General features: G+C 35.4%; 1 protein-coding gene and 1 pseudogene across 1 annotated transcript; one reads left to right on the forward strand and one right to left on the reverse strand.

Moving 5' to 3' along the window:
- Positions 1–2,463: 2,463 nt before the first annotated feature.
- On the reverse strand, positions 2,464–3,390 carry LOC138835542 (olfactory receptor 5V1-like). The gene has a single exon (XM_070034031.1). It carries the CDS (start codon positions 3,388–3,390, stop codon positions 2,464–2,466), a length of 927 nt encoding a protein of 308 aa, XP_069890132.1.
- An 8,111-nt stretch (positions 3,391–11,501) lies between these two features.
- On the forward strand, positions 11,502–11,612 carry LOC138835890 (U2 spliceosomal RNA; annotated as a pseudogene).
- Positions 11,613–15,388: the final 3,776 nt, after the last annotated feature.

The raw sequence follows: 15,388 nt of genomic DNA on the forward strand, positions 1-15,388 counted from the left end.
GTTTGGTTTGATTTATCCTGAACCTAACAAGAGATTCTCTCACTGGATACAACTGGATACAACTATATATAAGCTCCTATTCTGACCAACAATACCCTCATCAAACAAAAGTGGAGTATTGAGATAGAGAAATACTTATCTCTGTTTTCAAACTTCTTATTTAAAGTCTAAGCAATTGTAGGGCTCATGGTTGTTGGTGTTTGGGTTTTTTTTTTTTACTTTAAATCATTTGCAATTTCCTTTTGTTTCCAAATAGTCAGAAAACATCAAGAAGCACAAGAAAAAATGATGGATCAAGGAACATCAACTCACACACAAAATAACCAGGCAATAGTGCAGACAATAAAGGATGTAGAAGATAGTTCTCAAAACACTTTAGAAACACTACTGATAAGTATATTTAATGAGAAGATAGAAAGCTTAAACAAGGCTATGTATGAATGTGATAAACCTAATAAACAATTATTAGAACAATGCGTGGAATCCACAAACAGAAAGCTAAATGAATTCCAACAGAAAGAAAGGGAGTGAATTGAAACAATAATCACTCAGCTAAAGAATATGAGAGAAGCCGGATGCAGTTAGCTCATGCTTGTAATCCTAGCTACTTAGGAGGCTGAGATCTGAGTATCACGGTTCAAAGCCAGCCCTGGCAGGAAAGTCCGAGAAACACTTATCCCCAATAAACCACCAGAAAACTGGAAGTGACACGGTAGTTCAAGTGGTAGAGCCTTAACCTTGAGCTGAAGAGTGCAGGGACAGTTCTCAGGCCCAGAGTTCAAGTCCCATGACCAGCAACAACAACAAAAAAAAAAGAATATGACAGAAGACACAGATAATCAAATCAAGAAAGTAGTCTATACAACACTAGAAACAAAGCTTCAGTAATGAAAGAGAAGCCATCAAAAATGCTCCATTAGAAGGAAATGAAATAAAAAACAAAGTTGAAAGTTTTGATAATGGATTAGATGATGAAAAAGAGAGTGTCCAGAATAGAAGACATAGAAGATATTACACAGAAGTTACAATTGTTCACAACAAATCCACCAAAAAAGAAAGGAGCTGGCATGAACTTCAAGATGCAGTAAGAACTCATTCAAGATGGATAGGTATTGCTAGAGGTGAATAGAAGGATGGTAAATGGATAGCAAATGTATTTAACAGAAATCAAGAGAACTTCCCAAACGTGCAAAACAATAGGCTTATTCAAATAAAAGAAGCCTTTAGAATCCCAAACACACCAGAGCATAAATCCACACAGAACCAATAGAGACTAAGGAAAAGAATCTTAAAACTGTCAGGGGGAAAATAATAAGGACTTATAAAAGAAAACCAGTGAGAATAACTACAGAATTTTCAGCCAGGATGATGAAAATAAGGAGAGCCTGGAATGTGGTTATGTGACTCCTTAATGGCAAACAAACACCAACCAAGAATAGTATACCCAGCTAAGCTCTCTTTAATACCCAATAGACAAATAAAAACTCCACAACAAGGAAAAATTCAAACAATTTGTCTCCACTAAACCAGCACTACAGAAGACTTCAAAATGTACGAAATATAGAAAAACAACAAGAACACAATACTGGTGAAGAAACGGCCCCTTACCAGAGAACCACATAAATATAGTAAGAAATTTTGAGGCATAGCCAACAATAAGGTGGATAACCTGGCAGGACCTACCAAACACCTCGCAAATTGCACCATTTGTAATTAGATAACATGAAGTAAGCCAGATACATACAATATTATTGAGAATAAATGAAGAAATTAAAATAAAGCAAATGTTAAATTTACAGTAGTATTACTATAAGTAATATAATCTTACAATGTCATTTAAATTTCAAGTGTTTATGGATTGAACAGATTCATCTAAAATTAAATGACAAGTAATTAACCTGCCTTAAGAGAGGCCTCTACTGGGTGATGAGATTTTGGCAAATGTAATTGATAACAAAGAGTCACACAATAAAATGTAATAGACACATGACTTAAGAAATGTGAAAAGATTGAATATTAATGATATTGCTAAAAATCTAAAGGAGAAAATAGAAAGCAATTCAATAATATATAAACATTTTACTAGTTGTGTGATCATATAAATTAGTGAAAATTCAAATACAGTACACAAAAGAAGGAGATGCAGAATGCCACAGATTAATTGAGAATCAAAAACGTAGACAATGAACATATAGTAAATTCATCAGCAGACTGGGAAACAGGATCTGTAATCAGAAGTAATGGGGATACATACAGCTAGGAACATGTCTGGTAGAAAATAGATAATTGAAGACCAAAAGGATTTTATTACATAAGTAATAGTCAATATGTAAAATATTCTTCTCTCTAGAGGTGGAAGATGGATCGCTGCCATGATAATTGTCTGATCACACACTAGTAGTATGGGAAGTGGTGAGTTTAAAGCAAAGCACTCAGTTTTCATATTACATTGTGTAAACATGCTCAGAAACACAGCAATCTTCGGAGGGCTCCTTTCACCTCAGTGTTTCTCAGGCTGTAGATGAGGGGGTTTAACATTGGAGTCATTACCCCGTATAACATGGAGATGAGTCTGTCTCTGGCAGGGGAATGCTTACTGGAGGAGGGGCGGATGTAGTTAAAAATGACGGTGCCATAGAACAAACAAACCACAGTGAGATGGGAGGCGCATGTGGAGAAGGCTTTGCGCTTCCCCTCTGCTGACCGGATCTTCAGGATGGTGGAGATGATGTACAGATAAGAGATCAAGGTGATCAGGAAGGCACTAGTACCCAAGACACCACCAACCACTAAAAGTACCATTTCTGCCATGTAAGTGGAAGAACAAGACAGGGCCACCACTGGAGGAATATCACAGTAGTACTGGCCAACTCGATTTGACTTGCAGAAAGACAGGCTGAAGGTGGTCATTGTGTGGAGAAGGGAGTTGAGGAAACCAGCTGCCCAGGTCCCAGTCAGCAACTGCGCACATCGAACATGGCTCATGATGAGGGTGTAACGAAGGGGAAAACATATCGCCACATACCGGTCATAAGCCATGACAGCGAGCAGGAAGACCTCAGTCCCCACTAGGGCCACCAGGAAATAAAGCTGTAAAGCACACCCAACAAAAGAAATGCTGTGGTCCTCTGTCAAAAGGTTCTGGAGCATCTTGGGAACAGTAGTTGAAGGACAAAATATGTCTAACAGGGACAGATTTGCTAAAAGGAAGTACATGGGAGTGTGAAGCTTTTGCTCTATAGTAATGGCCAGGATGATGGTCCCGTTACCCACCAAGGTGATCTGATAGATGATGAGAAGTGCCGCAAAGAGGGGGTACCGCACTTCAGGGAGGTCAGAGAGTCTAAGGAGAATAAACTCAGTCACCGTCGTAAGGTTGTAGAGATCCATCGCTTCTTTCCACAACTATCTGGCAGAAATAAGCCAATAAACACAGGTTAGGGAAAAAAATACAAACAAGGAACGCAGGAATGGAGAAATTCATAATAAAGATAATTTGGAAGCTGATGAACTATGTTAGGTACTTTACATGGAGAGTTCACTTTCTAAAACTTCCATTTGAAACATCTTCTGTACTCCTATTTCTGCTCCTGTTCACCCTTCCTTTCATAAAGAAGCACTTTGATTAACTAGAGGACCTGGAAAATTCCCCTGCCAATTACCTTCAAGCATGCACCATTGTTGGATTTTGTAGTCAGTGGGAGCTGATCGTGGATTTCTCATGCACAGACAGGCACTTGTTTTACTCTGACTCTGCCATATTTATGTGTGTAGACTGCACTGTCTCAATACTAATTTCTTAAGGTGCACATTGTCTTATTTATCTCATTCTATATTTTGTATGTTTTCAAATTGCATGTGTTTAATACAATTATACAAATGTATAATACATAGATTATTAATATAGGCTATGTATGTGGACATACTTAGAGACATTTATTTTACATTACTTATATAGGCTATGTATGTGTATATACTTAGAGACTTTCAGGAAATCCTAGGAGTTAATATACACAGAAGAAATAAAATATGAAATAAAAGAATGTAGGATTGTTATGTCATCTCTTCAAAATATCTCTATTTTGGATAAATGTTAAATATTAAATACTACCTCGATTTCATTTTTTTCTGGTACTGCAATTTTAACTCAGAGATCCATGTTTACTTGGATTCGCTCAGCTGGGTCTCTACCAATTGAGCCATGCCATTCGCCTAGCTTTAAAAAATTATTAACTTTAACTAATTGTACCAAGGAATTGTGCTTCAACAGTTTATGAATACAATGTGTCATAATCAGTGTCACCCATTTCAACATTCTCATCCCTCTATCTTCAGCCTAAGTTTTGTTGTTTATTTTGAAAATGGAGTCTGGAAGACTTTTCTGCCCAGGATGGCTTTGTACTATGATCATCTGCTTCTCAGCCTCCTGAGTGCCTAAGATTCTAAGACTCGAATACCTACTCTTAAATATGAACATTAGAATTTACCCTAATAACCCACTTAGCCATAACACTGTGTGAAAAAATCTAAAGTCTGAAAATTAATACAGTTTTGGAATTTCTTCTGTTATTTCCTAAACAAATTATTTTAACAACACATCTTGGATAGAAAAGTCACAGGTAAAGGCTAGGTTACAAAATGAAAGGTAAATGTATATTCTATGGTCTCACTTGGCTTTATTTTTCTTAGTGAAAACTCTGAATCTTTTCTTTGATTAGGTGAAATATATAGAACCAGTAATACAAATCACACATATTTTATGTAAATTTCATGAAATTATCATCTTTATCCCTTTTTCCCCTGTCAAGTTTAAGTAAGACTTCCTGTAAGTATCAGAAGAAGGCAGGTGCTAGTGGCTCATGCCTGTAATCATAGTTACTAAGGAGGCTGAGTTCTGAGGATTGTGGTTCAAACCAGCTTAGTAGAAAGGCCCATGTGACTCATTTCCTATTAATCACCAAATAGGTGGGAGTAGAGCTTTCATTCATGTGATAGACCAAAACCTTTGAGAAAAAATCTCAGAAACAGCACACAGATTGACCTCTAGCCTCAAGACCAGTAAAACAAATTTAAAAATTAAAAATAATAAAGAATATTAGGTGAAATTGCTGGTTATAATAGTACATAAGAGGCTGAAGCAGTAAGATTATGAGTTCATGTGTAGGCTATGTAACAAGATCCTGTTTAAGATCTAAGAGATATTTCAACAATGAATACTCTGGGAGTGTTCTTTTTCTTCCCTCAGAGTGGCCCATAGTTTGGACAAAATAAACCTTTACTGCTATCATATTCAAACAATGAAATATCACGTAGAAAAGTATAAAGAATTACCAAATAATTTTTGTCAAGTAATTAATAAAGGATGATTATTAAGTAAATGAAAATGATTCAAAAATATTCTCATATAAATTCTCACATCATCAAGTGATCACAATTCAAAGTATTATTAATTATCTGCCTACACCTATGCTTATTAAGACTATGAAAATAAAACAGTATGTATAAGAACATAAATGAGGTATACTGGATTCTGGAAAAAATATTTTCATAGAGTAAATGTTAATTTCCACATCAACTGATCATTTTCCTCTGTACTAAAGCTTGTAAATTTGGCATTTAAAAAAATAAGAAAGATATTGATAGCATTTTTATATTTGCATGTAACAGGGTTTTTCAAAACAATACATAATCAATATACATCCACCAAAAATTGGCAATATATTTTTCTTAAATTTTGTAATTGGCTGTTTAAATTTGTTCAATAAAGCTTATGATCTTAATATATGGAGAAGAAAATGGTATTTTTCATTAAAAAGCTCTTCTATCTCCTTGTTAACAAGCATAACTAAACCAAGTATTTAAGATTCATTCTAAAGAATGAGAAGTGAATCTTGTTAACAATACACTGCTGAAGAGGAACTTCTGTAACATTCCTTATTAATCTGAAGGATATGTGGTTATTAACACTAAACATGTGAGAACTATCATAAGGTATGTGTGGCTAACATTAACTTCCCACTGGAAATGAAACTTTGTTATTTCCAATATATTATTTTGCCCATGGTCAGTGACAAATGAAGTTTTGCTTCTCAGAAAACACTTACTTCAAGTTTCAACTGCATTGAGAAAAACAGCATTGGCTAAGTAGGCAAAAATGTACCACAAAAATATCTGAAGCCTTAACATAACTAAAATTATGTTTTACTTAAAATACCATTATTTAAGAGAATTGCATTTCATTTTTCTTTTAAATAGGTTAAGTTACCAAGAAAACACTTGAGGAAGAAGAAAGCAAGAAGATCCACACCACACTTTATTTCAGTCCACTAACAGCAAACACCACTTGTATGTAGAACTCTCATTAGAACTTAGTCTATAATTTATATGTTACCCATTTTTCCCTTAGGAAATGGGATAATGAGGATTCTAGATGGACTGTTATTTTCTTTGTATATCCTATCCTAACAATAGAGATATATAATCAACTCAGTGGAACTTTGATGTAATGCAAAATTTATATGATTGTCATTCATATTTCTTACAATGACCAAGGGTACAGTTTAAGATATTTTAGTGAGAAGGTGGCCAAAGGAAAAAAAATAAAAATATCACTAGGAAGCTAATGTTTCTGTAGTCAGTAGTAATTAATCCAAAATATGATGATAATATCATATTTTTTATAAATTCTCATTTCCATAATAAAATAGCAAACCTGAGCAAAATTTCTTTACGTTATCTCAAAGCTTCTTTCAATACTGTGTCCTTTCCACGTGAAGAGCTATGTTGCAGGACAGCTTAGATCCCAAGTGAGTAAAATAAAACATCATTTGAATCTGCAATTTCTAACTCACCTTGGTAGTACATATAAAGCAGTGATAAAACCGTTGTCTACAGAGAATCCGAGCTAGGAAAAAAGTAGTAACAATTTTACTGGTTTTATTTTTCTATAACTTTTCAAACATTGGAAAATTTCAGGCACAAGCTTTAAAAACAGCACAAGAAAGACATGCGTGACTATACACATCTATACCTGTGACCTTGCTGACTGTTCATGTTATTGTACAAAAATCAATGACAACTCTAAAACTACCAACTATCTGATTTTTAAATTATTTTTAATACTTAATTACAATAAAGTGACAACCTAGATATTATGTGTTTGTGTTTGATTTTGATTACCTCTACATTTTTATTACTTTAAATTAAAGTTAGAAAATGAGAGGTTTTATTGTGGTATTCCAATACATGAACACTTTTGTTCAATCTCATCACCTCCAACACTTCTGCTTCTTGTGACAGTATTAATGAGTTTCCTTATGGCATTTGATATGTTCATAAGTGCATTTCACTTATCACTATCACTCTTCCACCCTCCCTATTCCTGCAGACTCCCTTTATAAAATGCCCAAACTTTGTGCCATGTCCTCAACTTCTTTAAATTCTTCTTTACCTCATTTACCTACTTTACAAAAATGAATTAGATATTTTTAATTCTAAGATTTCATTTAACTTGATGGTCCCCATTGTTTGTTTTCAGTACCTGAGATCATTTCATCTCCGTAAAGTTAAATTACACTTCATTTTGTAAATCCACATCTTCCTATATTTTCATTTGTTGATTGGCACCAAGGCTGATTCAATGAATTGGCTAATATGAGTACTACTGCAATATTTTAATAGTTCTGAAGTGAACTTGAGGATTTTATTTTCACTATGGTATGCTAATGACATGCATTCCTCTTGTGTATGTGCCAAGAAGTGGTTTATCCAGATATTTGTCTTGTAGAATATTTCCTGAGATGAAAATAAAGTAAATCGGTGATAGAAAACATATTTAGTCCACAAATTCTCATTTGATTCTAAGCATAACAAAGAAAAAGTAATTGTTTATTACTGATAATTTGGAAATTTTACATCTTTCTTTAGCCTTTAAATTAAAATTTCTTACAAATGTTTTTTTTTTCTCTGTCAGTTTTGGGGCTTGAACTCTAGGCTTGGGCGCTGTCCCTCAGCTCTTTAAGTCAAGACGAGTGCTCTAACACTTGAGCTACAGCGCCACTTCCAGTTTTCTAGTGGTTTATTGGATATAAGACTCTCAGGGTCTTTCCTGTCCCTGCTGGCTTTGAACCTCGATCCTCAAAACTCAGCCTCCTGAATAGGTAGGATTACAGGCTTGAGCCTGGCACAAATGTATTTATATCTCTTGTTTCACACTTATCCCCTGAGGTGTTAGAAATTAGATATTATAAAATGAGGTATGAGTGTGTTTCTCTCACAACCTTCAGATCCACCCTTTTATCTCAAGAAATTGGCTTGATTCTATTACTCGTAGATCATGATACCCTTGCATCAAACTATGTCTCACAGAACCCAGAGGGCCAGGAGTGGTCAATCCTGCTTATTTCTCATAGCCTTTTCAAAAGATCCAGAGCCCTGTTTGTACGTGTAAAAGTGTACAAATATTTAAAAACCGTCAAGACTTTAGAACCCATTATAATCTATGTTTCTAAATTTTCATTTTATTTTTTTAGTTATGAATTATTAAAATTTATTCTCTCATCCTTCTTCCTTTTGTAATGGGAATAGTAGCATGAAGAAAGCACAAACCATTCTAAGCCATTTACAACATGATTTCCAATATATTGGTTAAATAAATGGAGCAAGCTAGGTAAGTTTTTAAAAGATCAGATTAATAAGGTGATACACTTGGTAATTAGAAGAAAGGAAAAAGTTTGACTTCTCAATTCCTTTCTTCATTTATCAGAAGAATATGACCTTATATTTTGGTTGCCTCATCAAATATTATAAAGGCAGCTATTTCAAAACTTGTCTAAACAATTGATAGGAGAATATCAGGAGTTCGATAAGGGAGCTAAAACAATAGATGGAACTTCACTTAATATAATTTTTTCCAAGTCTTTCCATTTCCTAAGAAATGGGGAAATGTCATTCTTTCTGATGGAGGCATAGAATTCCATTGTGTATATATACCACATTTTCTTGATCCATTCATCTACAGAGGGGCATCTAGGTTGGTTCTATATCTTAGTTATGGTAAATAATGCTGCAATAAACATAGTTGTGCTGGTAGCTTTAGTGTGGTCTTGTTTGTAAGCATTTGGGTAAATTCCCAAAAGTGGGACTGCTGGGTCATAGGGGAGCTCTATGTGGAGTCTTTTGAGGAACCTCCATACGACTTTCCAAAGTGGTTGAACAAGTTTACACTCCCACCAACAATGAAGTAAGGTTCCCTTCTGTCCACATCCCCTCCAGCATCAGTTGTTATTAGAGTTCTTGATTTTTGCCATTCTAACTGGGGTGAGGTGGTATCTCAATGTTGTTTTGATTTGCATTTCTTTTATGGCTAGGGATGTTGAGCATTTCTTCATGTGTCTATTGTCCATCCTTCTTTCGTCGTCAGAGAAGTTTCTCTTTAAGACATTAGCCACTTATTTATTAGGCAGTTGTTTCTTTCAGGATTTAGTGAAGTAAGCCAAGCCCAAAGAAACATAGGTCCCATGATTTCCCTTATTTGCAATATCTAGTATATGTATGCGTCAAGCAGAAAAGGTCAGATAAGATGATGTTAGGAAAATGAACCCTAAGATATGTATTTTAAATGTTTTTTTTCGTTCATGCATTTGTTTCTAACGCAATTATAAAATTATTTCTTTGTTGCTTTGTATGTCCCTCCCCAACAGTATAACCCATGCTTTCACTGTATTTGATGTCAGTATAATTACTGGAGGGGAAGGGGAAAAACAAGTCGTTTAAATAAGGATACAGGTGGACCTGTTGCAACAATGAGAAGTACAAGTTGTCATGTCAAAAACAAACTTTACAAATTGGGGGGGGGAAGGGTTGGGGGGGGAAAGAGAGAATGGGACAGGATGGGAAGGGTAAATAAAGTAGGAGGCTACAATGCTTGCTTGATAAGAAATGTACTCACTATCTTGCCCATGTAATTGTAACCCCTCTGTACAGTATTTTCACAATGAAAAAAAAAGAAAAAAAGTGAAGAAAGAAAAAGAATTTTAAAAAAATAGAATGGAAGAAAGACAGCCTCTTCAGTGAATGGTGCTGGCAAAATTGGTTAACTACTTGTAGAAAACTAAACCTAGATCCTTATATAACACCCTGCACCAGAATCAACTCCAAATGGATCAAAGACCTCAGAGTCAAGCAGACACTCTGAAAACATTATAGGATGGAATAGGAGAAACAGTAGGTCTCTTGGCACAGGCCAAAGTTTTCTTAAGAGCGACCCAGAAACACAACAAATTAAAGAAAGGTTGGACAAATGGGATTGCATGAAGTTGCAGAGTTTCTGCATGGCAAAGGACATAGGTAGCAAGATCAATAGAAAGCCCACGGATTGGGAGAAGATCTTCACTAGCCATACAATGGACAAGGGTTTCATATCTAAAATATACTTGGAACTCAAAAAATTAAATCCCCCAACAACAAATCCTCAAAGAAACAACTGCCCAATAAATAAGTGGGCTAATGATTTAAAGAGAAACTTCTTGGAAGAGGAAAGTAGGATGGTCAATAGACACATGAAGAAAGGGTCAACCTCCCTAGCCAGAAAAGAAATGCAAACCAAAACAACATTGAGATACTACCACACCCCAGTTAGAATGGCTATAATCAAGAACTCTAATAACAACAGATGCTGGAGGGGATGTGGACAGAAGGAAACCCTACTGCATTGTTGGTGGGAGTGTAAACTTTTTCAACCAGTTAGATTAGAACACATTATAATATTGGGTTCTAAATTTTCATTTTCTGTTTTTTAATCACTAAAATTAAAATCTTATCTTTCTTTCTTTTTTTAATGGGAATGGTCATATGAAGATAATACAAAAAGTCCAAATGTCATTTACAGACATGATTGCCAACTAACTGGCTTGAATTTCAGCTGACATTGGAGCATAAGTATAGAAAAGATTTTATTATTAAGGTGATACAAGTTTAGATATGTGGATACCTCACGTGGCTTAATTATAAGAAAGGAAATTTTTGACTTCTCCAGTATTTTTTTACTTATCAGAATAATATGATATTTTGGTTTTCATCATCAAGTTGTATTTTGGTTTCATTATCAATGATTGTATTTAAAGGCAGCAATTCAATACCTGTCTCTGTAATTTTATAGAAGAGTCTCAGGTCCTGAATATAACCTGTAGCCCTAACTCCTTAGGAGGATGGCATCTGTGGATTGCAGTTCAGGGACCACCAGGGCAGGAAAGTCTATGAGATTCTGATGTTCATTTATCCACCAAAAAGCCCAAAGTAGAGCATTTGGTTCAAATGATATAGTGCTAACTTTCAATAAAAAGTTCATAAATAACCCCTAGAACCTTTGTTCTAGACTCAAGATGAGCACTCACTCAAACACATAATGTTAAAAGGAATAGCAATACTATTCATTTTTTTCTATCATTAGTCTTATGATTAGATAACTTAACTCACCCAAATTTATTGTTTATAAATATTTCATCTCTTCTCGGCCTTTTGGCTATTATCAAGTATATTATTTGTTCTTATCAACTTAATATGTGATGCATATTCTCTCTGAGGAGAAAATATCAAATGTATTTTTATCTTTTTTATTTTTTTTCTTTCTTGCTATTGTTTCTTTTTTTAATTTTAATTTTTAGTTTTTGTGAACACACTGTACAGAGGGGTTACAAATACATGGGCAAGATAATGAGTACATTTCCTATCAAGCATTGCAGCCTCCTCCTTTGTTTACCTGTCACATCCCTTCCCAGCATCTCCCCCCCACCCCATGAAACTCCTCCCCCCTGCAACCCCCCCCCCTGCAACAAAGTTGTAAAGTTCGTTTTCGACATGACAACTTGTACTTCTCATAGTTTCAACGGGTCCACCTGTATCCTTAAATGACTTGTTTTTCCCCATCTCCTCCACAAATTATAACGACATAAAATATAGTGAAAGCAGGGGTTATACTGTGAGGGAGGGACATACAAAGCAACAAAGAAATAATCTTATAAATGGGTTAGAAACAAAAGAATGAAAGAAAAAAAACATTTAAATACATATCTAAGGGTTCATTTTCCTAACATCACATTATCTGACCTTTTCTGCTTGACTCATACATATACTAGATATTACAAATAAGGGAAACCATGGGACCTATGTTTCTTTGAGCTTGGCTTACTTCACTTAATATAATTTTTTCCAAGTTTTTCCATTTCCTAACAAATGGGGCAATGTCATTCTTTCTGATGGAGGCATAGAATTCCATTCTGTATATATACCACATTTTCTTGATCCATTCATCTACTGAGGGGCATCTGGGTTGGTTCCATATCTTAGCTATAGTAAATAATGCATCAATAAACATAGTTGTGCTGGTAGCTTTAGTGTGGTCTTGTTTGTAAACATTTGGGTCAATGCCCAAAACTGGGATTGCTGGGTCATAGGGGAGATCTATGTGACGTCTTTCTGAGGAACCTCCATACTGCTTTCCAAAGTGGTTGAACAAGTTTACACTCCCACCAACAATGAAGTAAGGTTCCCTTCTGTCCACATCCCCTCCAGCATCTGTTGTTGTTAGAGTTCTTGATTATAGCCATCTAACTGGGGTGAGGTGGTATCTCAATGTTGTTTTGATTTGCATTTCTTTTATGGCTAGAGAGGTTGAGCATTTCTTCATGTGTGTATTGTCCATCATTCTTTCTTCTTCAGAGAAGTTTCTCTTCAAGTCTTTAGCCCTCTTACTTATTGGGAAGTTGTTTCTTTGAGGATTTGTAGTTGGGAGATTTAATTTTTTTGAGTTCCAAGTATATTTTAGATATGAGACCCTTGTCTGTTGTATGGATAGTGAAGATCTTCTCCCAATCCGTGGGCTTTCTATTGATCTTGCTAGCTATGTCCTTTGCCATGCAGAAGCTCTGCAACTTTATGCAATCCCATTTGTCCAATCTTTCTTTGATTTGTTGTGTTTCCGGGTCTCTATTAAGAAAATTTCAGCCTGAGTCAAGGAGGCCTAACGTTTCTCCTATTGCATCCTGTAATGTTTTCAGAGTGTCTGCTTTGACTCCGAGGTCTTTGATCCATTTGGAGTTGATTCTGGTGCAGGGTGATATATAAGGATCTAGCTTAAGTTTTCTACAAGTAGTTAACCAATTTTGCCAGCACCATTTACTGAAGAGGTTGTCTTTCTTCCATTCTATTGTTTTAGCTCCCTTATCAAAGATTCGTTGGCTATAGTTCTGTAGGTTCATTTCTGGGTTTTCAATTCTATTCCATTGGTCCTGAGTTTTATTCTTATCCCAGTACCAAGCTGTTTTGATTACTATAGCTTTATAGTAGAGTTTGAAATTTGGCATTGATAGTCTACCAGCAGTGTTCTTTCCGTTGAGGACCATTTTTGCTATTCGGGGTTTTTTGTTGTTCCATATGAATTTTTGGATTGCCTCTTCTATTTCCTTGAAGAATGAGGTTGGAATTTTGATAGGTATTGCACTGAATTTGTAGATAGCCTTGGGAAGTATTGCCATTTTCAAGATGTTAATCTTTCCAATCCAGGAGCATGGGGGGTTTTGCCATTTTCTAAGTTCTGTTTCGATTTCCTTTTTCAAGATTTTAAAGTTTTCGTCATAGAGGTCCTTCACTTGTTGGGTAATTCCTAGGTATTTTATTTATTGAGGGGCTATTACGAATGGAGTTACTTTCCTAATTTCAGCCACACTTTACACATTGTTGGCAAACAGAAAAGCCATTGATTTTGGGGGGTTAATTTTATACCCTGCTACTTTGCCAAAATTTTGAATCAGCTTGAGTAATTTGGGAGTGGTGTCTATGGGATTCTTTAAATACAAGATTATGTCATCTGCAAAAAGGGAGAGTTTTATTTCTTCTTTCCCTTTTTGGATCCCCTTTAAGTTTGCATATTGTCTTATTGCTGTAGCTAGGCATTCTAATACTAGATTGAAGAGAAGTGGAGAGAGTGGACATCCTTGTCTTTTTTCCTGAATGAAGAGGAAATGGCTTCAGTTTTTCACCATTAAGTATAATGCTGGCTGTAGGTTTGTCATATACAGCCTTTATTGTATTGAGGAATGTTCCATGGATTCCTAATTTTTCCAAAACCTTCATCATAAAGGGGTGTTGGATCTTGTCGAATGCTTTTCTGCATCTGTTGAGATAATCATGTGGTTCTTATCCTTGCTACTGTTGATGTGATGAATAATATTAATTGATTTGCGTATATTGAATCAGCTTTGTCTCCCTGAAATGAATCCTGGTTGATCGTGGTGTATGATTTTTTGGATGAATTGTTGAAGTCGATTGGCCAAAATTTTGTTGAGAAGTTTTGCATCAATATTCATCAAAGAAATGGGTCTATAGTTCTCTTTCTTTGATGAGTCCCTGCCTGGTTTTGGGATGAGGGTTATGATGGCTTCATAGAATGTGTTCAGTAGTGAGCTTTCTCTTTCAATTTCATTGAAGAGTTGGAGGAGTATTGGTGTGAGCTCTGCTTTGAAGGCCTTGTAAAATTCCGCTGTAAAACCATCTGGTCCTGGACTTTTCTTAGCTGGGAGGTCTCTTATTGCTGTTTCTATTTCAATGCTTGATATGGGCCTGTTAAGCTGGTTTAACTCATCTTGGTTTAGTTTTGGCATGTCAGTATTTGCTAGGAAAAGGTCCATTTCTGTCAAGTTCTCAAACTTATTAGCATAAAGTTTTGAGAAGTATTCCCTTTTAATGTTCTGAATCTTGGTTGTTTCCGTGGTGATGTTCCCATTCTCAACTCTGAGTTTATTAATTTGGGTGTGTTCTCTTCTGTTTCTGATAAGATTTGTTAAGGGTATGTCAAATTTGTTAATTTTTTCGAAGAACCAACTCTTTGTTTTGTTGATTCTTCCTATAGTTTTTTTGGATTATAATTCATTTAATTCTGATTTAATTTTAATTATTTCTTTCCATCTACTGGATTGGGATTTATCTTGTTGCTCTTTTTCAAGGAGGTTTAGATGTGTCATTAAATTGTTGATTTCAAATCTCTCCAATTTGTTGATGTAGGATCCCAGAGCTATAAACTTGCCTCTGAGTACTGCCTTTGCTGTGTCCCAGAGGAGCTGGTAATTTGTGTGTTCATATTTGTTGAATAGCATGAACATTTGAACTTCCCTTCTAATCTCTTCCATGACCCACTCGTGATTCAACAGTGTGTTGTTCAGCCTCCATGTGATACCGGACTTTCTTTGGTGGCTTTTGGGGTTGAGTTCTAATTTTATTCCCTTGTGGTCAGAGAGAATGCAAGGTATAAATTCAATGTTTCTGAATTTGGACAAGTTTGCTTTGTGGCCTACAATGTAGTCTATTTTAGAAAATGGTCCATGTGGTGCTGAGA

Source organism: Dipodomys merriami, unplaced genomic scaffold (genome assembly GCF_024711535.1).
Source record: "Dipodomys merriami isolate MVZ:Mamm:240054 unplaced genomic scaffold, mDipMer1.0.p SCAF_24, whole genome shotgun sequence".
Classification (NCBI taxonomy): domain Eukaryota; kingdom Metazoa; phylum Chordata; class Mammalia; order Rodentia; family Heteromyidae; genus Dipodomys; species Dipodomys merriami.

Bases quoted from the DNA above. Each gene is read 5' to 3' on its own strand.
- LOC138835542 (XM_070034031.1), bottom strand. From the start codon at position 3,390: ATGGATCTCTACAACCTTACGACGGTGACTGAGTTTATTCTCCTTAGA.